This window comes from Centrocercus urophasianus, unplaced genomic scaffold (assembly GCF_019232065.1).
Source record: "Centrocercus urophasianus isolate 14NV4802_14NV808 unplaced genomic scaffold, USGS_Curo_1.0 seq_14, whole genome shotgun sequence".
NCBI lineage: Eukaryota > Metazoa > Chordata > Aves > Galliformes > Phasianidae > Centrocercus > Centrocercus urophasianus.
In genome coordinates, this window is record NW_024884586.1 from 46,353,277 (window position 1) to 46,374,528 (window position 21,252).

Genomic DNA, 21,252 nt, shown 5'->3' on the forward strand with positions numbered 1-21,252 from the left:
AGCTTTAGCAAAATATAACACAAGATTGAAGGTTCACATATTTTCAGGATGCTTAGGGCTGTTCCCTGTATGTTACTTTTGAACATGTACTCTTCCTGGGTTCCCAAGTAAAACGGGCTTTTGTTCTGCCACAAGAGTCCTGAAATCTGCCAGAGTAAGAATAGCAACAGAAGCAATCAGTTTTTCTTTTTGTCAGTGATCTCCACTAGACTGAGCACTGTCTCTTAACAGTATGTATTGACTTCTTACCTCCTGTACTGAAAGGAAATCGATTTGTTGGGTAGAACTGGGCTTTTCTCCATTCTCAGAAGCAACAATGGAGCTCCTATGGTTTAAAAGAAATTTCAGCTTAAGAACAAAATATGAAATACAGAGGTGAAAAAAGAAATCCAGGCTCATGATTAAAACCTAACAGTGCAGCTGTGTGGAAAGGTAATCAAATGCTGCTAAACTACGAAATTCAGTATTAAATGTTTAAAAAGTGAAGTTGCCCTTAATAATGTACTTGGGAGCACATTCACAATATCACAACATCTGCCCACATGTCTGATTTTTACAAGGCCACAACACATCATGCATTCAGTCACCCACTCTTTTTTGGATGGCTGTCTTCTTCCAGCATGAGACAGCAAAGCTGTGTAAGTATCTGCCACGGTTTGGTGAAGCTTTTCTAGCTTTTGTTCAGAGTCTGCAGCAAATGTTTGTAGGTCTGGGACAGTTTCTTCTGCTAGTTTTCCCAATATTTTAAGATCCTCTAGTGACTTGCTAAGTTCTTTCAGGCTGCCTTCATGTGAAAAAAAGGCCTAAACAATGGAAAATAATACATTAATCTCCTATTAAATCATAAGGATAGGCAACTCTAATTATTCTTATACATTTTTCTGTTTCCATTGTCTTCTCAGATGAATGGATTTAAAGTATAAGCTGTCAAACCACGAGAGAAACATTTATCTTCCTTGATATTTTTGTCAAATAAAGCCAGGAAAGAAACTGGGATTTCTGAGAATGTGTTCCCCAGCTGCATTTCCAAGTCTGTACTCACACTTGATTTTGAAATTACTTCTGTAACTACAACTTTAGCTACTTTTGATCCCAAGTCATCTGCACACTGACATTTCAAATACTGACTACAGAGAAAAAAAAGAATTGGAAAACGTATTTTAAATACTCCCAATCAATGACTTTACTTTTGATGCTGAAATTAAGATACATTAAAATCTAACAAAAATATGAGCAGAAGGAATGCACCTAAGAATGTTTCTTTCTCTTTTCAGTTGGGTATTTACCATTGGGTTAGAATAAACTCATTAAAAGCAAACACAAAAACTGTGCTTACTTCAGCAAAGGCCAGAATTTCAACAGAGAGCATTTTATTACCTTTCTAAGTGGTAAACTGGCCACATCAAAGCATATCAAAGAGGATGAACAAAAATGCTAGCAGCAACGAAGCGTAACAGCCATTGCCTACGGAGTATGCAAGATTCACGATGCCCCAGCAAATGAAAAATTAAAGCCTTACATCTAACTCTGATTAATTTATATGCTCCACAAAGTGGGTCTACTGCACTGTGAGAAAATACTCTCACTTGAAGAAGCATCAATCTTATTCAACAAAACAATTGTAACAAATCACAAACACAAAATCACTTCTTATTTTCACACTTTGCACAAATAAATCTGTTTCATGTCCTAAAAAAAAAAAAAAAAAAAGAAAAGAAAAAAAGAAAAAAAGAAAAGAAAAGATAGCATCTATGCAAAAAGGAGGCAAATAAAGAGGCTATTGTCTGCAGTCAGAAAGTCAATGAAATAATTTGACATAATTTTGGAGGCCTCTGTTCTCTGTTTACATAACACAAGGGCTCTATTTCACAAACACAAGCTACTACATCCACTAAAGGAAGCAGGAGCAGGAAGGACAATGCATTCAGAAAGAGAAATAACTGAGCAGAAAAGGAAAGGGTCACGTACCTCATGTTCCTTGATGAGCCCTTTGGTTTTATTCATATTCAGGAGTTTCTTTTCTTTCCCTAATTGCTTATTGATTTTTTTTAAAGTTGTGTTAAATTTCTTTTTTTCCCTTTCTAATAGGAGCTGGATGCAGGATATAACTTCATTATGAACGGCCTGCAAAATTCAGAACACATTATCTCTGTGAGAATAGAGATACAGCATTACAAAGCAAATTAAAGTCTCAGAAAACAATGTGACAAAAAAAATGTTTTCCAAGATGCCAAGCATAATGACAACAGACAGTGGAGTCTCCTTCCAATATTATCTCACCTCCCATCTTTTACGAATATCTTCACTCTTTTCTTCTACTACCAGCTTTTCCTGATCAGATGAAATATTTTTCAGTTGTTCAACTGCTTTAAAAAAATTGTCAAGAACTTTATTGTCCAGAGCATTAAAAGCTTCCTGCAAAACAAAGCAGCATTACAAAAGATAAACAGAACTGAATGTAGCTTATCAACCTAACAAAATGTCATCAGTAGCCTATAAAGGATACATATAAAATACACATACATGGCGAGTACAGGCTGGGATGGCCCTTGCATGACTGAAAACAAGGGCATTATCCACTCTTGCATATTTGCAAAAAAGCTGCAGATGCTGTCAAAATATGTTTTATAGACAAAAGCAAATATTGTTCCTTTAACACCCATTCTAGGGGAAAATGTGGTACCAAAGAGAAAAAAAGACTAAAGTTCCTCAACTCTGTTCATTACCAGAGAACACACACAGCCATGTCCCATGTCTCCCAGAAAGCACGTGAAAGGTCTGCACTGATGCAATGGGACCCCGTGAGCTCTGTGCAGCTGCCAGCATAGGGCAGCCCAGAACTCACTGTGCAACATGAGGCAACACAGATATTAGGTGTGTTTCCATGTTTCATACCTCACTAAGGACCCCTTTCACAGATCTGAATTTTGACATCTGACACTTTCTATACCATTTAGCCACTGGAAAAAGAAGTGGAGATTCTGCATTTATAATCATACTTTAATAACTTGTCCAAGAATTCAGGCATATGTTTCAAGGTGGAAATCTTAATTATTAATCAGGAAAAAAATTGTGATAGCTCAGGACAGGGATCTGAGAATGATGGAATAATTTAAGACAGGGCACTAAATAAACTGGTATTCAGATTCGTATTTCCTCATTCAAATTGTCTGCCTGTCAACATATACTAACAAAACTAAACTAAAAATTTAGTTTATAGTCAGCAGGAAAAAAAAAAAGATTAAAGACTACCCCAAAAATTCTCATATTTTTCTCAGCTTTTTAGACATTAAATGACACTAAGAAATAATCCACTCAGCTGGCTCAGAAAATGAACCTACCTCATATCTTGAAATATGCACTTCAGGACTTAATTTTTGACTAACAAGTTCCACTGCTTTTGAAATGGAAACCTCAATATCCTTCTGAGATTCTTCAAAATTAAGTAAAGCTTCCTTTTGTGAGGGTTTCTTCTCAGATTTGGGCAGGATGTTGTTCACATCACTCATGACAGCCTTGAAAGAAAGAGACCTTTCAGAACATGTGCGAGTTGCATTAATTATGTAATGTGATTGCTTCATAACATCACTCAAGTTTTTCAAGTTGAGATACTGATCTTAGAAATGTTCTAATTTCTGTCCCTGGCAAGAGTCTAGGACATAGATTCCAACAGTATAACCTTTTTTTGTTTTACATGAATGAAAAGGAATCTTCCTAATCACATAATGCTAAAAATTGTGGGTATAAAGCATAATAACAATAAAAAAGGAGTACCTCTATTCTGTCTCTGGCTTCTTTAACTCGTGCTGGCAACCCAGCGGTGTGACAGTGTTGTTGGGACACCTCACTTGAAGCATTCTTCATCAGAGATTGCAATATCTCTTCTACTGCCATAACTTGCTCTTGGCACGAAATTCCCCTTGCAGCCAAGCTCTGGTTGAATGAAAAACATTAGAAGTCTTCACAGTATTTACGCCTTTTTGTTTAAAGAAACTGAATGAAAAAGGCAGCATTAATCATGCATGGCCAATATTTGCTCAAGAGCAAAATCATATATTCCAATAATAGCCAGTGTATTTTGCTACAAAGTCTCTGTGTAGAGAGAGTCTGCTGCCATCCACAGGGGATTCTGTTTGCTGACACATTCTTTCAAGAAAATGTGATATCATCAGTACTTTGTCTCAGACTCAATCAGAAGTAATTTTTTAAACACAGTCTCTAATCTGAACAGCCTTCCAAAAGCACAAACCACACATTTGGATATGCATAACCTGATCGTGAAGTCATCCAAAAGTAAGCACATAATCAAGACTCAGACTTTCTTGTGGTAATGAGTGCCAAAAGGCAGGAAGCAGTTGGGTATTTTGCATGCAAAAAGTAGTGTGCCATATTTAAATATTTATCACGAAATATCCATATTAGAATTGTTTTGATCTATGAATATTCAACACATTTTCCTTTTTGAAGTTGTCAATTAGCATTCTTTTAATGATAATCAGTGTTTTACTCGGTTCCTGACCTATTGTGCTGAGGGCAATTAGTGACCAGATCTCTTCTTTTCATAGACATAAAGGCACAATATCATTCATATTTTTGGAAGCTGTCAGGCTGTCTTTACTTAATTCATCATTTTTAACAAACTGGTGCTGTACTGCAAAATGAGGATTAGTTTATAAATATATGCCCAAAAAGATGAATATATTCATTTCATAGCCTCACACTTCCTAATTCCATAAACTAACAAGAAGGCACAAACTCAAAGTAAACTACAGCAGTTACTGTACATGGATTTAATTACTGAAGAACATCTGTATTTAATCTTAGCACTTGGACAGAAGAAATTCAATGAACCTGTGTCCACCTTCCTACCACTAGACTATACACAATTCCGTGTTGCAGAAATAGGGAAAAAGGAATAAATGACAGTGCTTCTGCTTCTCTAGTGCAAAGCCCAGTGTCTTTGTTCAGTCTCATCTTCACTGGCAGGACAAGAAAGTAAATAAGACATTGCTTATTTGCTTATTTAAATAAGACATAAGCTTATTTGCTTAAGTGAAGCTGCAGAGTTGGACATACGTATTTCCAACCTACCCTTTGCTAGGGAGAAACAGTAATCTCTGGCTGAGAAACAGTGGATGCAACAGACAGAAATGGAAGTAACAAAAAAATTCAGCAGTGCTCACTGTGGATATTTAGAACAACAGCCTGTAAACTGAGATACGCAGATTACCCAAGATGCTGCTGCAAATACCTCAGGTATTCCAGTTTTTGACAGGAATGCATTGAATACAGCCAAACTGTCCCAAGCAAGGATGCATGATAGAAACCACTGTAAATTCAAATCTCAGCACCTTCCAAAATTTTAATCTGCTGCAAATGCTGTGCTGCACATGACTAATTAATATCACTAGAGAGCAAGCTACCAATCAGTAGCAACAACAGCACTTCCTTGTCAATTATCACCTGAACATGCGTATACCAGAAGACTCATTTGCAGCTAGCTCATCTAGGACTGATTCTGGGAAATAATACCAAAATACCACCATTGGTTGACTTTCTACCACCTCGTGTGACAGCATAAAATCTGCATTTTTTCTCCATTGATGAAGGTGCTTTTTACCCAAGTCATAAATCCACTCTGAAAGATGAAAATCTGATGAACAAGTATTTTAAGTTGTATGTATGTATGAATGTATTCCCATTTTCACCTGCAAATATTCCTCCACCTGAGGTTCCACAGGTGTCTTGTGACCAATCTCACTGAGCAGGCATTCAGTCTCTGTGGCCCAGCTCTCTACAACTTCAAGGAGCTCTTCAATTTTCTCCATGCCTCCTGGAAGCTCCTTGGCCTTTTCAGCAGCATCTGTGTTCTCTTCACCAAGCTATGAACAAAGAGTAGGGTAAGACGTTCACACTCATCATCAGTCCACAGGGATCTATCCACTACTCCCCTGTAACATACAGTCATCGAATTTACTTTCCTGCTTTTGCACTCAACAAGCAATGAAGGACAAATAAACACTGGTAAATAAATTACCCAAGGCTTGATTTTTCAAACCTGGGAGCAGGCAGGGCAACACAGAATCACAGAATCACAGAATGTGAATGTGAAATCACAACCTGTGCCCACATGGATTTCCCCTTCCCTATAAGAAAGCAGCCACAACCACATTACAGTGGAGAAGAACTCCTGTGATACAGCATTTCCCAAGTCATGCTGGGGAATTGTCAAAGGGAACGATAGCTGGTGTTGGCCAAATGGTGGCAATGGTTGAATGGTACTGATAGGCCACATTTCAAGCATTTGCCCGTGCACTATGTTGACCTACACATGTTTACATAATGTCCAGTGCAATACCAGAAAAATAATCCCTTCTGTCCTTAAGCACTTACAAGACTGTCTATTTCTGCTTACTGAATTACTTCCTAAAAACATCTCTTGAAATGTTAATAATGGCTTTTACATGCAACTCCAGATTTCCTCACTCTTGCAAATATGCCTCTTATTAACATTCTCATTAAGCTCATCTCCCACAGAAATACTGTATTTCTTTGCCATCATTTAACATCAGAGTATTTTAATAAATGTCATTGAAAGGCTCAACTTAGAAAATTAAGAGCTCTAATAGTCCCAGATGGAGTGATAATGCTGCTACTGTGAAATTATTCTAGAAAAAGTAATATACATAACATCAAGCAGATTGTATAGGAATTTACTGCCACCTAAAAACCTGTCAAGTGAGCTGGTATAAAGTTGAATAACCTAGAAATATCCATGCAGCTATAATTACCTTTTTCTAGATGAAGAAGGGATTACACAATTTAGCAAAGGTTCACAAGCTCTTAATAAATGAAATACCTCTATAACTAAACGAAAAGCTTTAACCTGCAATAAGTTATCCCCTTTAAAGTGGTTTTAAAATTTTGATTTTAAAAATTGGTATTATCTAGATTGTTACAAAGAGCATTTAACTGTGTTGCAAAGACTTACGAATGCGATACCTCTGTGTATTCTCTGTTCCTCTTGTTTTAAAACTGGAAATACTCAGCTGACTGAAAAATTTATTAAGCTCTTACTAACAAGCTGATAAGTTTAGAAAAGATGATTTTGAAGGCTGCTTGTCAAAAGGGAATTATGAAACTGTTATCTTACAAAGCGTGTCTTCTTGATGAATTTAGCCCATTTCCTATTCACTTTTTTCAGCTCTTTGGCAATATTCGACCCAACTTGCTCTTTGCTGACTTCAATGAGATAGTTTCCAGCTTCATTTAATGAACCATGCACTGAATTCCAGTTTGCCAGCACTTCCACAGGGACCTAGAGAGAAGCATTGAAATAATTTCAAGCAGAGCCCTGCCACAAGTTGATTTCCAAAATGAGGAACAGAAAAGCAAGTACAACCACTGTCATATAAAATGTTTTCCTTCCAGGAGTCTCTGTCCATCGTGAGTAAAACAAATCCAACAACATACCTCTACTGGATACTCATTATGTTTTTCTTCCAGCCATGTCTTTAGTAAGCAGAGGTTTTCTGTGTAACTACTCCAGGAAGACAGGACTTTCTGTAGTGTAGTGTTTACATTGGAAATATAGTCTTTGCACATAGAAATCTTTGACTCCACTGTCTTAAAAAGTTTGCTAATTTCTTGAGGATCTCCAGCTAGGATATCAAAAAGAAAGTAATGTTACACATTTGGAAACAGAGAGATTTATTCAATAGAATTAGTACTTAACAGAAAAACCTAAGTGGGGATTAAAACTAGAGACAGCATATCAGTTCAAAACAGAGGTTTCCATTATGAGTTTATGTACAGGAACTTACCTAAGTCAAGGTTGCTTAAGTTTTTGTTTTTCAAGTCTTCACAGATATCAGCAGCAGTTTCCAGCTGTGTGTTAAGTCTCTTTTCTTCAATGAAATTCTACCCAAAGTGAAAAAGAATTGGCACAGGTAAAACTAACCCACATAAAACTTAATGTTAGCAAATACAGGTTGGGACACGTTTTTTTTCAATGAGGCTGCAACCTCGGAGTCGAATGTAAATTAAACAAAGCCTATCCAGCAACTCATCTAAACTCTTTAGCCTGAATTTGACCTGTTCGTTTTCTGCTCACGCAGAGAGTAGCTTAATGGGAAATACAAACTCTGGAATGCCATTGACTGAGTCACAGTCACGTATGAGTCAGAACTACTTATTTCAAAAAGATTCAATATGATACAAACTGGGGATGAAAAGGGAAGAAATGGGAGTAGAGAAAGAGACTTATGGTTTGAATATTTACTTAGGGAATGAGTGGGTTGGTCCTCTTAGGTTCTTAGGTACTCTAAGGTGCACCTTACTCCATGAACCACAACCACAGAAAAAACATAGTAATAAGTATTTATGAAATCAACTACATCAAGAAACTCAGCACAGATTAATGCTGTATTCCCACCTCATTTACGGGTAATGTTAGTATTGTAAAGAAAAAACTTTTAAAAAAAAAAAAAAAGAGGGACATTTTGTATAACTTCTTGTTGCCTTCTACTAGAGTTCTGATGAAATTTCCACTAATTTAAGTAGGGATTTTCCAGCATGAAAAGTTTCAGAGAAACTCTTCAGAAACTTCACATTTTGAAAGGATAATAAGATACTTGTTATTCAGCATCCAGAAAAGCCAACAAAGCTGGCAAATGGGCTGAAAAGCATATTCTATGAGGAGAGGCTGAGTACATTTGGGTACTTGGGTTGTCTAGATTAAAAAAGAGGCTAAGGGGTGACCACATTGCTATCTGTGGTTTCCTGAGGAGTGAAAGAGGAAAGGGAAGTGCCTCTCTCTTTTCACTGATGAGGAAGAACTCAATTTTGAATCAAAGAGAGTGGAGAGAAGAGGAATTATTGTTACAGTGTGATTATGAAAAACAATTATTTTAAACTTACATTCCAACTTTCTAGCAGTGATTCCACAGATTCTTTCGTCCCATATTTCACATCCCAAATATTTAGCTTCAGTGTCACCTCACTGGCAAATGCTGAGCACAGTCCATAGTGGTATTCAAGAAGGGAGCTGGAGTTTGTGAAACGAATATCATTGAATCTGCAAACAGTGAAATGTTCCAAAAGTTGACTCAAATCATTGGATGCAGAAGGCATTAATGTATAGAGATTTTAGCCTAAAAATCCTGAATAACATGTATGTCCCACGTCACATTCTCTAAGTTGGAAAGATATGGAAGGGTGGACTATTCAGCAGATAAGATCTTATGAATGGGAGGGAGTCCAACTTTTTTAACATAGTCTAATAGTGATAGGACAACTGGAAATAAATGGCTTTAAACAATAAGAGGGGATATTAAGGTTGGATGGGGCCTGAGACAGCCCAATCTAGTGGTTGGGACCCTTGTCCACGGGAGGGGCTTGGAACTAGATGAACTTTAAGGCCTCTTTCAACCTAAGCCATTCTACTATTCCACATGTAAAGATCTTTGTGGTACAAAATTTTAAGATAACAGGTTTTTTTTTTTTCTTCTTTTTAAAATAGTAGCTCAATTTATGGATAGCCTTAAATAGTTAGAGAATGGCATCTGTTATCTGTATGTCAAAGAATCTCATGCTATGTGAATAGATTCACTGGTCATTTTTGAAAATATCCTTCAAAAGCTATATAGGGTTGCACAGTCTGTAAATTTCAGCTTTCCAAAAAGGTAAAAAATAAAAATTGGAGGCAGAATCCCCACATCCAGAAAAATCTTTATTTTCAAGGAATTTGCTTTCTACCCCAAGTGGGTACTTCCTATCCATACTAGCCCAGAGCATTTGAAAAGCTCCTGTTAATGTGCTTCATTTTGTACAAATAATTAGACTTTCATGGACCAACAAATTAACTGTGTGCTCAACATACCAGTCAACATGTGCTTCTCATGTAACTGGTGATAGAACTAGAGGGAATGGCTTCAAGCTGCACCACAGGAGATTTAGGCTGGATGTTAGGAAATGCTACTTGTCTGAATGAGTGGTCAGGCACTGGAATGGGCTGCCCAGGGAGGTGTTGAAGTCACCGACCCTGGAGGTGTGCAAGGAGTGTATGGGTGTTGTGTTGAGGGATATGGTTTAGTGAGAACTATTGGTAATGGGTGGATGGTTGGACTGCATGATCTTGTAGGTCTTTCCAACCTTTGTGTTCTTATGATTCTGTGATTCTGTGCTTAAATGGAAAATGTTCTTTTTCTGCAAGGCATGGACAACTTATGTGCAAGTCAACAGCAGAACTAGAATACAACACAGTCATAGTAGAAGGAATTTGAGTATCACAACCTTCTTTTCATTTCCTCTAGCTTTTCAGGCACTACTAGTGGCATATTCTTCTCATCTTTATTCTCAAATGATTGAAGAGTGTCCAAGTGAGAATCAAAACAATTCATCAAGCCCTGGGAAGAAAAGGAAACAGTAAGCTATTCATATCAATACTAGAATCAACTAGTATTAAACCACGCTAGAATCTGCAAGTCATCTGCTACTACAGTGAGAGTAAACAAGACAGACAAGACAGTCTTTCAGTGTCTTTATTGATTAACATGTAATGAAAGTCTTATCAATCAAATCACCTTCTGAAGTGCAACATATAATTTTTCTTACCAGCAGGCCTCTAGTAAAATGTAAGGTGCATGGAGCTACACAACCTACACTACCAAGTTTTCTTCTTCACTTTTAATACCATCTTTACAACAAAAATGAGTCATTTTATTGGGTTCAGGATATTAAGTTTTTCCTCGTTATATGTTAGCAAAACCTAAAAGCAAAGTCTGCTGAATAAACTTATCGCATCATACTTGCCTAATACTTTTTTGAATGCTCAACAAATTCATGCTGATAGCATATGACATTAACCAGTGGTGAGCACCGTTGAGTAATTTCCCAGTTCTTAAGAGAAAGCAGAATTTCTATCAAGAGGCACCACTTTGGCAACAAGATCTCTATATAAACCATACTAAAAAGATTGGATTAAAGGAGGAAGAAAAGGAAATTTCAGCAGAATGCCTTCCTATCCCACCAAAGCAGCTTATATTTCTTAAGAAACTTAATGATGGTATCCACATGTCAACAGAAAAAAAATATGAAAGCCTTCAATCAACCATGTCTCCCTCCGTCTCATTCTTAAAAACGTTACTAACACTTATCCTGAGCAGCCAAAATCATAGAAGAAATGGCCAATGTTTGGTAAAGCCATTATTAGTGAAAAAAAGCCATTTCTCCTAACAGGAATTGACTAGCAACAGTTCAAAGAAGTGGTGGTATCAAGCCACTCACAACCACCTCCTGTTCCTATTCTTTCAAACCAACAGCAAAGATACTTACAAAAATATTCAACTTCACCTTGTTCACAAAAAAAAACCCACAAGTAAAGTACCACGATGATCCAACCAAGCTCCAATACACTTACGCTTTTTGAAGTTTTCTAACTCAAAGCATTTAAAATGTTATCAGTGTAAAGACCTCAAGATCACAGTAAATAACTTGCATGATACTGAGGTATCAGAATACTTTCCATTGCTTTGAAGGGAATAACAGAGTGATTCAGCAAATACTTAACTTTAAACACATAGCTGCATGAACATAATGGAATGTAACCCCGAGTGCAAGTGCTTTTCTGAACAGGTATGTATCAAGCCTAGATTTAAAGATAAGGATGCAATTACTCTGCATTATTACTTAACAAACAAGTTGCAGGAGCCACATAAAATAGCATAATTTTCTCATTCACTTCACATTTAAATTTAATCTCACTCCAATGAAGTCAGAAACCTTCCTTACAGACCTGTGCAGCTACTTGAATAAACCCACAAAAATCAACGGTATCTTCCGGAAGGCTTCTCATCTTCAGAAAATAAACATATCCATACTACTTTCCAAAACAGTAAACAGCAATTCCATGATAAGTACTTTACTAGGTGAGACTAAAGGAGAACATTCCTCTGTGATCAGCTTACCTTAAACACTGAAATGATTTCACTGAAGAGAGACATGGCTTTAAATGGGTCCTGCAAATCAGGCAAATCTTCTGCCTGCAGATGTTCTACCTTCTGAAGCCAGGCCTCAATGCCATCCAGAGGTGGGGGCAACATCTGGTCCAGCTCTGCTTTCCATTCATTAATCTTAAAAATAAAAACAAGCAATTAAATTTGTCACTATTATTCCTTTCTCCATCCCTAAGATACAGCTGCATGTTCTGTAAGCTGATGCTCTACACACCCCGGAAAAAAAAAAGAAGTAGGGAACAAGGGATGCTCTGGACTAACTGTTTGTTATAAGAAGTGCCCCGTCCTGGAGGTGTTCAAAGCCAGGTTGGATGGGGCCCTGGGCAGCCTGGTCTAGTATTGAATGTGGAGGTTGGTGGCCCCGCATGTAGCAGGGGGGTTGGAGATTCGTGATCCTTGAGGTCCCTTCCAACCCTGGCCATTCTGTGATTCTGTGATGTGACAAGTGGACATTTCTTCTATAAAGAGCAATTATCAACAAATGCAACAGAGGGAGACAACACAGCCAAACTCATTGTAAAGCACTGATCAACCTGATCTAACTGCATCACAATTTGTACTGTGGGAAAAAAAATACGATCATATTTCTCCTAGCTGCAAAGTTATGAGCCATAACTTTGTCTTCAAATAACCTTGTAAGCATTAATAAACCAAAACCTTTGATCTGAAGGCTGCTCAAAAATAATCAGATGCAAAGGCAGGAATGTAATTCACAGCCCCTTTCAGGCTCCTCTTGGGCACTGTACACCAGTTTGTCTGAACTTCAGGTTCAGGATCAATACTGCTTTCATTGATGCAAAAACGTATCACCCCTCCCCCTGCTTTTCCCTGTGCATATTCTTGGGCTAAGTTCAGGCTTTCACATCAATCACATTCACACATGCAACAAGGTGAGTTGGAATTGCCTCTGACCTGAGAGACGAGTTTACTCCATTCTTCCCTCATCTGCTGCTGGCCTTCGCTCAGCTCAGCTCCAGTTCTTTTTGATGATAACAGGGGCAGAAATGCTTTTTTTTCTTGGTTAAATGCTTCCATAAATGACATCATTTCCTATAGATAAGAAGGAAGAGTAATTCATAGAAGATAACTTGGATGGAACCCGTGCAACTGAATACTGCCTTTGAACTTATTGGTAGGAACTCCATTAAATTCAGAGGATGTGATGCATGGAAAGGCAAGGGATTACATCTGAAAGTGCCACTGTCTACTAAAATCTGTACTTAGCATATTGCCAGTGCTGTCAGGACATGGTTCTTCTAAAAAGAGGGAGGGAAAATTCGTTTCTCTATCCATACAGGCCATACAGGCTATTTTATTACCAACTCTGACTACAATACAAACCAAAGGAAATTTTACTTCAGACACAATCTATAGTCAACATTTCAAGTATTCCTCTATGTCATTAGCTGAATCTACCATAATTATTATCACAGCAATTGAGAAGCTGACCTTATGAAGGGCCTATGGAATCTTGTCCACATTCTCAATTATGTCAATTAATTAAAAGACATCACATTGCTCTCTCCAAAAAGCCTTGCTCTGCTCAGAAATGAAACAGCATATATCTGTTTCCAAAGAGAAATAATTTTACCCTATTCTTCCCTCAATCATTTGAGAGCATTTACTGAATTCAAGGTTTCCATCTCCTGTTTCATTTAGCATTTTGGCCTAGGCAATGAAGATGAAAGTCTCTTTCTCAGAACATTCTTAATATTTACTTTTGAAAAAGCAGTTAAATACAAAACACAACTTACTTTGTACTTCTGGTAATAAGTTTCATTCTCTGTGTCCATCAGCAAATTTGCTAACTTTTTTCTCTTCACAGCCAACCAGCTCAAGGTCTCTGTTACTTTATCCTAGTAATTAGAGCAGAAAATTTCATGTTTCTGTTTTGAAAGCCTTGTTTCTAATTCACATTGTGCCACAAAGCAACGTATACTGAGCATATGATAACCCCATTCAAAGCCAGTGAAAAACAAACAATGTTTCCTGGGGACTCTAATGAGCTTTGGGGCAGCTGCTACTATAAAGCAAGGCCAAAGTTTTAAACTTGTCTCCTGGATATACAAAGCCATCTTAAAAGAAGAGCCTGATTGCAGCCCGAGTGGAAGGACATTAACGATATGGAGATATGTGAATTAATGCAATTAATTGAGGCAATTAATGTATAAACTCTAACAGGAATCATAGAATGGTTTGGGTTGGAAGGGATCTTTAAGATTATCTAGTTCCAACCCCCTTGCTACTGGAGAATATAGATTACAGACAGCTTGGTTTTCCAAACACCATAGTATAGGAGAATATAGACAACAGACAACTCGGTTTTCTAACCAGCGTAGCCTGCAAGCAACAACTGCTGCTCACTCTACATGCAAGCTATTAAATTTAAAGCTAATTGTTCTGCATGTTGGCAAATTTATCTGTATTCACACATTGACTTGAGAGTGCACATGAAAACAATCAAGCTTAAAAACATCCTTGGTAAAAAAACAAAAAAAAAAAAAACAAAAAAAAAAAAAACAAAAAAAACCCCCCACAAACTAAAAACAAGACCACCTGCACAGTAATTTCAACAGCACCATCAAAATCTATCACATTGAGTCTTGGCTCACATATAGGAGTACCAGAAGGTTCAAACCAATTCAACGCTGTCAGCGGCTGAATCAGAGGATCAAACTATGGAGGATAACTGTTACTGCATCATGCTATAAGCTGGGAAAAGGAAGTACTGAGAATCTTGGCAGTGACAATGCACACTTGTTACAGAATGTCTGTGATAAACCAGATTACATACCTGCATGTCTTCAGTCTCGGGCATATTCCTGGAGTATTGTAAAAACTGAGCCACATAAGTCATGATAGATTTTTCATCTGGATTCGTAACATCAACATCTACAAGAGCCAATACACCAATTATTCAGCCCTCTAGATTTGATCCCATGATTGCACACTGCAGTGCAGTTATTAAAACACATTTCCATAAATATGTTTATTTTGCATTAGCTCACATAATATACCACTGACAGAAATGAGTATGTAATGAAATTCTTTCCCTGGGAACACTTTGATATAACATGAGAAACTAATGAACAAGTTTCTCCCATGAAAGGAAAAGTTTCATTCTCTGTCATCTTCATATTGTTCCTGCACATGCTGCAAATTCAAAAATCCTAAAAATCCCAAGTATCCTCAGAGCTACACAAAAAAGAACTGCAGATTAGAGCATCACAGTAAAGATCAATGTTTCATTTCAAACTTGAACACAGCCTTACTTTTTGCCTGTATTACAAATCAACACGTGTAGGATTATATTAATCTCGCTCATTACAGGAAAGCAGATTGCTTACCTTCTGGTTCAAGAAGCCGTGGAATATTGAGCTCCAATTCTGCAATTCTAAAAGCCTCATCTAGGTTTTCCTTATTGCTTCTAGCCTTTGCCTTCTCCAAATCAATTAGACCTGGTCTTAAGGCATTGATGATAGCTAAAAAAGGCAGTCCACTTCTCCAGCTTGACTTGAAATCATTCACACTGATAGAACCATATCTATCCCAAAAATGATTAGAAACAAAACACAACAGCACATTTACTCAAATGTCATGAGTGAGAATTCAGAAATACAATATAAACTTGGCAACATGATATATAAAATAAATCAAAGTAGTTACAGAGAACTTTGTCACTACATTTCTGAAAAAGTGGGGTCAGAAAACCATAGAGACAATAATGCTCACCACTACAATGACATTTTTTAAACTTGGTTTTGCAAAATGCTACAATATTTTCTTCTTATACTGCATTCTGAAGCTAAGTATTATTGATTCAGTATTCCTTCTGAATGCAATGTTCGCTCTCACAGTCAATACATTCTACGGGTTGGAGAAATAACAAGCAATGCACTGAAGTTGTTGCAATAAAATAAAGGCATTTGTCCATCAGACCACCAAGATTTGGAATCCTTTTTGTCATTACAGAAAATCCAAACCTTAAAACTATCAGCACAGAAGGGATATTCTTTTCTTACTTGGTGTCTTTCAAACATCTTCCATTAAGTAGTGCCTGGACAATGCTGTGAGAGACCAGAAAGCTCTGAGCCACAGTGCAATCTGGGACTACTTTCCAGAAGCAGTTCATATGTTATGAGTATGCTCCTGAGTGGAAAATACGTAGGGCTTCAGGTGTTAAAACTTAGCTACAAAACAATGGGCCAGGATTTTAAAAAGACTTGTTCCATTAACAAAGACTATAGGATTAACTGATACAAAGTTATTAAATGCAATCACCATTCAGAAAGGATGCTACAGAACAGAGAGCAATATTGCTGAAAACAGTAATACTGCTGAAAATAAAAAACAATCAAAAAAGGATGATTAAATGGACAGAGGGATCTCTTTTACATGCTGGTCAATCTTGCTTTGATAAAACACAATGAAAATGTAAAATACAGTGACTAAAAATTTCACTCAGAAAGTAAATTGTGCTGATGAAGGCCTTTTTCTGCCACTAAACAACTTCCAATACTAGTAGAATGTTATTAGAACATAAAGCTATCAAAAAGCTGGGGGAAAATGGTTGACATTATTCTAAGAGATATTTGAAATGTCTTTGAGTGTTGCAGTAGCCCTTGAAGAAAATGTAAAATGTATATCTTGTCCCTTGCAACAAATACATGTTTAATTTTGGCTGTGTGTGTGAATGCTCCCACTGAAGTCAACAAAGCTATGTGAACATTGTGAATAAAAACACATACAAAGACTTTAGGGACTGAGACCTGTTCCATTTTCTAGGATCCTCCTTGGGGATCGTGCAGTGTTTTGAGAGAATACTTGTCATTCTGTCTGTCTCAAGTCCCACGAGTGATGTTTGAATCCTAGAAACCCCAAATTTTCCTTTTAAAAAATAAGTAACTGCTGCAACTTCGTTAACCGGTGCCAACCACAAGGATTAAAACTAGCAAATCATGTAAGCATTCCACTAGACTTATCACACAGGAAACTGTAAGCTCCTAAAAGAGAAAAGCCAAACAAACTAATTTACATTGTGGTGTTTTATTAGTAGGATTAGCCTCACTTCATTATATTTAAAGGGCTCATTTCATAATGCTTAGGGCTTTGATTGATGCTAAAAGTGCTGATAACATCATTTGAATTCTGAAGCATTTTTTGCTAAGCCATCACTAAGGCTAAAGGAAAAATATCACATTTAGGGAAAAGCCGTAAATACAAAATGTGAAATAGTATTTATATGTATTGGATGAAACTTACAGTGAACACTGTTCTTTTGCCCAAAACAGAAGAGCCTTTGTAGCAGATATCTTCCACCGCTCCTTAATTTTAGCACTCTTTTTAGCTGATCGCCTTGCCTTTGGGGAGGAGTCAACAGTACTTGGACAATCAAGAGAAGGCTGATTGTAAGTGCAAGCAAGTGTCCTGGCAAGTTCTTCAATCTGTCAGAGATGATGGGAAAATTTAACCAGCTTACAGTGGAAACTTCCAAGACATTAACGGCAAAAAGCACAGAGAATTAGAAAGGACTCAATTAAGCTGTAAAAGCAGTCCTCTGCCCCCAAAGTTTGGATAAAGTTTATCAACCATTACCAAACATTATCCATTCAAGATGAACAGTTGATATTTTTGGCAGGAAATATTCACCCAAGGCATTTATGTGATACTATGGGTACCAGCAATGTCATGAAGGGATTTTCTCACTCAGTGTTCTTTCCTACTCTTTGTACCAGAGAAGGAAGCCAATAGCAGCTCTGTTTCGTGCTGTCTTGTGTTCTATCAGGCACGTTCATAGTTCGCTTGCTTGCTTGCTCAGGGTGCAGGAAAACCTACTCAATTGGCCTCAGAAATCTACACTTGGCTAGAGAGGCTTGGTTTAGGTAAAAGATAATGCACACCTCTAGGCACAGCACAAATACTCCAGCACCAAAATACCCTTACCAAGAAAAATTATGGGCTACAATTAATAGTTACAGAACATTGCTTATAGATTCCTTCCTGAGCCCCTGTCACCAGTAGATCCCAAAAGCAAAAGGGCTCTTGCTAGACAACTGTTTGGTTCCACCACTCTCTGCAGTCAACAGGATTCTAGCAATGCAATGTGCTTTCAGACTTCTCTTTCTCCCCATAATGTCCTGTCACACAGGATGCGCACACAGTACCTTGTGTAGGAAACATCACAACATCCTACATGTCATTTCTGATACTTGGTTTTAGAAAAACAGAGAGTAGGAATTACACAAAGGCTCACAAAACAACTTCAGCACAGCCAAGACTGAAGAGGGGTCTGCCCCTGGGGGAGATGGATGTGAGCCACTCTATGCTAATTGCTCCACTTGGTGCTCTATTAAGAACTTAATCATCACGGGCCTTAGCAAGACTAAGTTTAGCTGATTTTTAACTAGTTATTTTTAAAAATCTCATATCTACACTTCCTACCATTTTCAGTTAAATGATGTCCAAGTTGTAATGCTACCATCACATTGGAGAAGCAGCTCAGAGACAGGCAGGATGCACTGGTGCATCCCTTTTCTGACTCATCACTTTAAGATGTCAGAAAATAATCTTCTGCTTTGTACTAATTTGTTTCTTTGTGCAGCCATGTAAGCCAACATATTTTTGTGCTTTTTCTCCTCTGCTGAAAGACTCCTTTGCATTACTGAAATACTTACATGAAAATGAAATATAATTGTCCAAATTAGGCCAAGCACAATGGAAGGTTTTCCTTCAATAATGTCAGCAACATGAATATTTATAAGCTTGAGCTAGGAAGGGAAAAAAGGATCATTGTTAACAAAGAAAATGCTCCACCAGCTAAACTGGCTTTACTTGTGAATTTTGAAGTTAATACTCACTGATTTGCTCCTTAAAAACGTCAAAGCATTTTCTATGTTGCTTCTGCACTGAAAGGTATTAAATCCTTTTTCCCGTGGCTGCAAAGCAAAAAGAACACGTTACATTCTTAGTTGTAAAAATTAATTTTATTTCCATTTTGATAAGGAGAGTCTTGCAAAGATTCATGAATGACTTTGGATCAAATTACTTCAGTGTGATTCAGTGTCAGCGATATAAGCTTAAGTTACTTGCAAATAGCTCTGTGACTTCAGGGGGATTATTAATGTCCTTACAATCAAGAATATCCCGCAATTTCTTCTGGATTTGACAAAGCATTGAGGTAATATTTGTATTGTTCTGTCTTACCAGATGTTGACCTGAAAGCACTTCCAACAGATCCAAAAGCATATGTCCTTGCTGAATGTCTGTATATAGGTCTGAGATAACAGAAGGAGGCGTATGCTGCAAAATAAATTTCAGTGTTATGTGACACCATCTTTAGTTACTTAAAATTCAACACGTTATAGAACATGAAAGATTATTCCACTTCATTGTTAAGAAACTGTTCAGTATCTTCTATTTTTCAATAAGTTGAAATATAAATCCTGCATCTAATCAGCCATATCCAGCTCCTTCTAACACATTATCGTGTTTGTTTCTTATTCCCACTCTCCTCATCTCAGAGTTTTATTTATAAGAGTTACTTTAGGACACATTTTCAAGCATTTATGATATTTTTCAAGGAGACATGTAGCAAAAAGAAGTAACTTTGAACAAAAGGAAAGTTAATATTAGCAGTTAATTCATATTTTTACTTCCTTTTCAACATATACTGAATACAAATACGACTATAGAGCTGAATAACTAAGGTGTCACTCTTTCACCCATACATGGACAACACAAATCCATCATCAGCTCAATGGCTTCTCCTCAAGGAGAAGCCAAAACTGGATTTTTATCTGAGCAATTCAGAGCCACAGCACACGCTGTATAAACTGCTCTGTGATCATCTCATTGAACTCATGTTTGTGGTTTGCATAAGTGAGTAATACTTCTCTAAATACAGTAATAATAATCACAAATTTAGAAACTCTTGAAACCCTGATATTCATGCCACAACTCAGCAAAAAGTTTGTTTTACAAAATCAGCAAGAAAGATACTGTCAACTTCTTACAAAGCACCTCTTGTAAGTCTCCTTGGACCATCACCAATACAGTGTTGTTACATGTAATAAACAAATGCTTTCCATGGGCTACTTTACCCAGACAGTGCTTAAAATCCTATGTTCATTTTGTTTATTTAAAAAAAATATCTCCTAAGAACACAACCAAACCAAAAAAGGCAAAAAGCATTCTTCTCCTAAAGAATACCCTTCTTACCTTTGCCAATATTGAATTTATCCAGGTTGTAAATGTTTTCTTCTGAGTACACTCTCGCTGCACTGGGGAAAAAAAGAAAAGCAAAATGGATAATGAAAAAATAAAATCATCTGGTTTTACTTTTCTTTCTCAAAAAGCTAAGGTCTGCTCTTCCAGATATGAGAGTAGATACAGGTTAATATTAGTTTTCTCAATTCTTAGTGGTTGTTTTTTTTTTTTTTTTTTTTTTTTTTAAACTAGCACAGATGATAATGTAAGGAGCTCTGCAATTATCAACCATGCTTCTCTACTGGATACAGCAAAGAGCAACCAAGGCTTTCTTGAAGGCTCAGGAAATGCAAGCAGCAGTGTGCACACAACATCCTAGACAACAATCCATGCAGAATAACTCCATCCATCACCCAGAGACTCAGCCAGGTCCTGTAGGCTGTCACTAAGTGAAAAACCACCAGCAGCTGCAAGGGGACTATTTAAACTATTTTAGGCCCTGCATTAAAAAACAGAATATTTAAGCAATCCCTCACATCAGCCTAAATTTCAAAAGTAGGGAAAGCCTTTCTCTGTGACAGAAAAGAAGAAAAGGGAATCATTCTATAGTTCTTCCAGAAAGTGAAGAAGAATATCTGGGAGCAGAGAGCAAGGTATGCACCTCATCAAAATAAATACCAAGACTTTGCACTTGGCATAAGGCAGTCCATACAAAAGCAACTATTCAACTGAACAGCAGAGGATCAGGGCCTAATTTTACTTTACTACAGATATTAAAATTGCTCTTCCCTTTCCTCAGTGTGTGAAAGCTGAGCAATGCAGGCAGATCAGTCTAGCTCTCCTGTCCCCTCCAGGATAGATGCCAAGACAGGGCTGTGAAAAGCATACATCCCTGCTGTGTGCCTGAGATAACAGCAGGTGTTGGCTGCTGAGATGACAGCCTTTCCATCCCACTGCTAACCCAGATGCTGCACAGGCACTGCCACACACAAAACCCACAGCCCACCTTTGCCTGCCATCCCAGAGCCTCCTG

The 21,252-nt window shown here is 37.4% G+C and overlaps 1 protein-coding gene across 6 annotated transcripts in view; it reads right to left on the reverse strand.

Moving 5' to 3' along the window:
* The window catches only part of SYNE2 (spectrin repeat containing nuclear envelope protein 2), a 155,073-nt gene that overhangs the window by 125,982 nt on the left and 7,839 nt on the right, over positions 1-21,252 (reverse strand). For all 6 annotated transcript variants that reach the window (XM_042814203.1, XM_042814205.1, XM_042814202.1 and 3 more), the window contains exons 2-23: positions 20,232-20,293; positions 19,218-19,313; positions 18,872-18,949; positions 18,689-18,781; positions 17,277-17,458; positions 15,362-15,558; positions 14,809-14,906; positions 13,769-13,870; positions 12,927-13,064; positions 11,967-12,131; positions 10,294-10,406; positions 8,920-9,076; positions 7,824-7,920; positions 7,474-7,661; positions 7,154-7,318; positions 5,709-5,882; positions 3,775-3,933; positions 3,342-3,515; positions 2,281-2,415; positions 1,969-2,124; positions 592-803; positions 250-325 (exon numbers count right to left, since the gene is read on the reverse strand). In XM_042814203.1, coding sequence (XP_042670137.1) covers positions 250-325; positions 592-803; positions 1,969-2,124; positions 2,281-2,415; positions 3,342-3,515; positions 3,775-3,933; positions 5,709-5,882; positions 7,154-7,318; positions 7,474-7,661; positions 7,824-7,920; positions 8,920-9,076; positions 10,294-10,406; positions 11,967-12,131; positions 12,927-13,064; positions 13,769-13,870; positions 14,809-14,906; positions 15,362-15,558; positions 17,277-17,458; positions 18,689-18,781; positions 18,872-18,949; positions 19,218-19,313; positions 20,232-20,293 — 3,017 coding nt within the window. The remainder of the gene's footprint in view (positions 1-249; positions 326-591; positions 804-1,968; positions 2,125-2,280; positions 2,416-3,341; positions 3,516-3,774; positions 3,934-5,708; positions 5,883-7,153; positions 7,319-7,473; positions 7,662-7,823; positions 7,921-8,919; positions 9,077-10,293; positions 10,407-11,966; positions 12,132-12,926; positions 13,065-13,768; positions 13,871-14,808; positions 14,907-15,361; positions 15,559-17,276; positions 17,459-18,688; positions 18,782-18,871; positions 18,950-19,217; positions 19,314-20,231; positions 20,294-21,252) is intronic.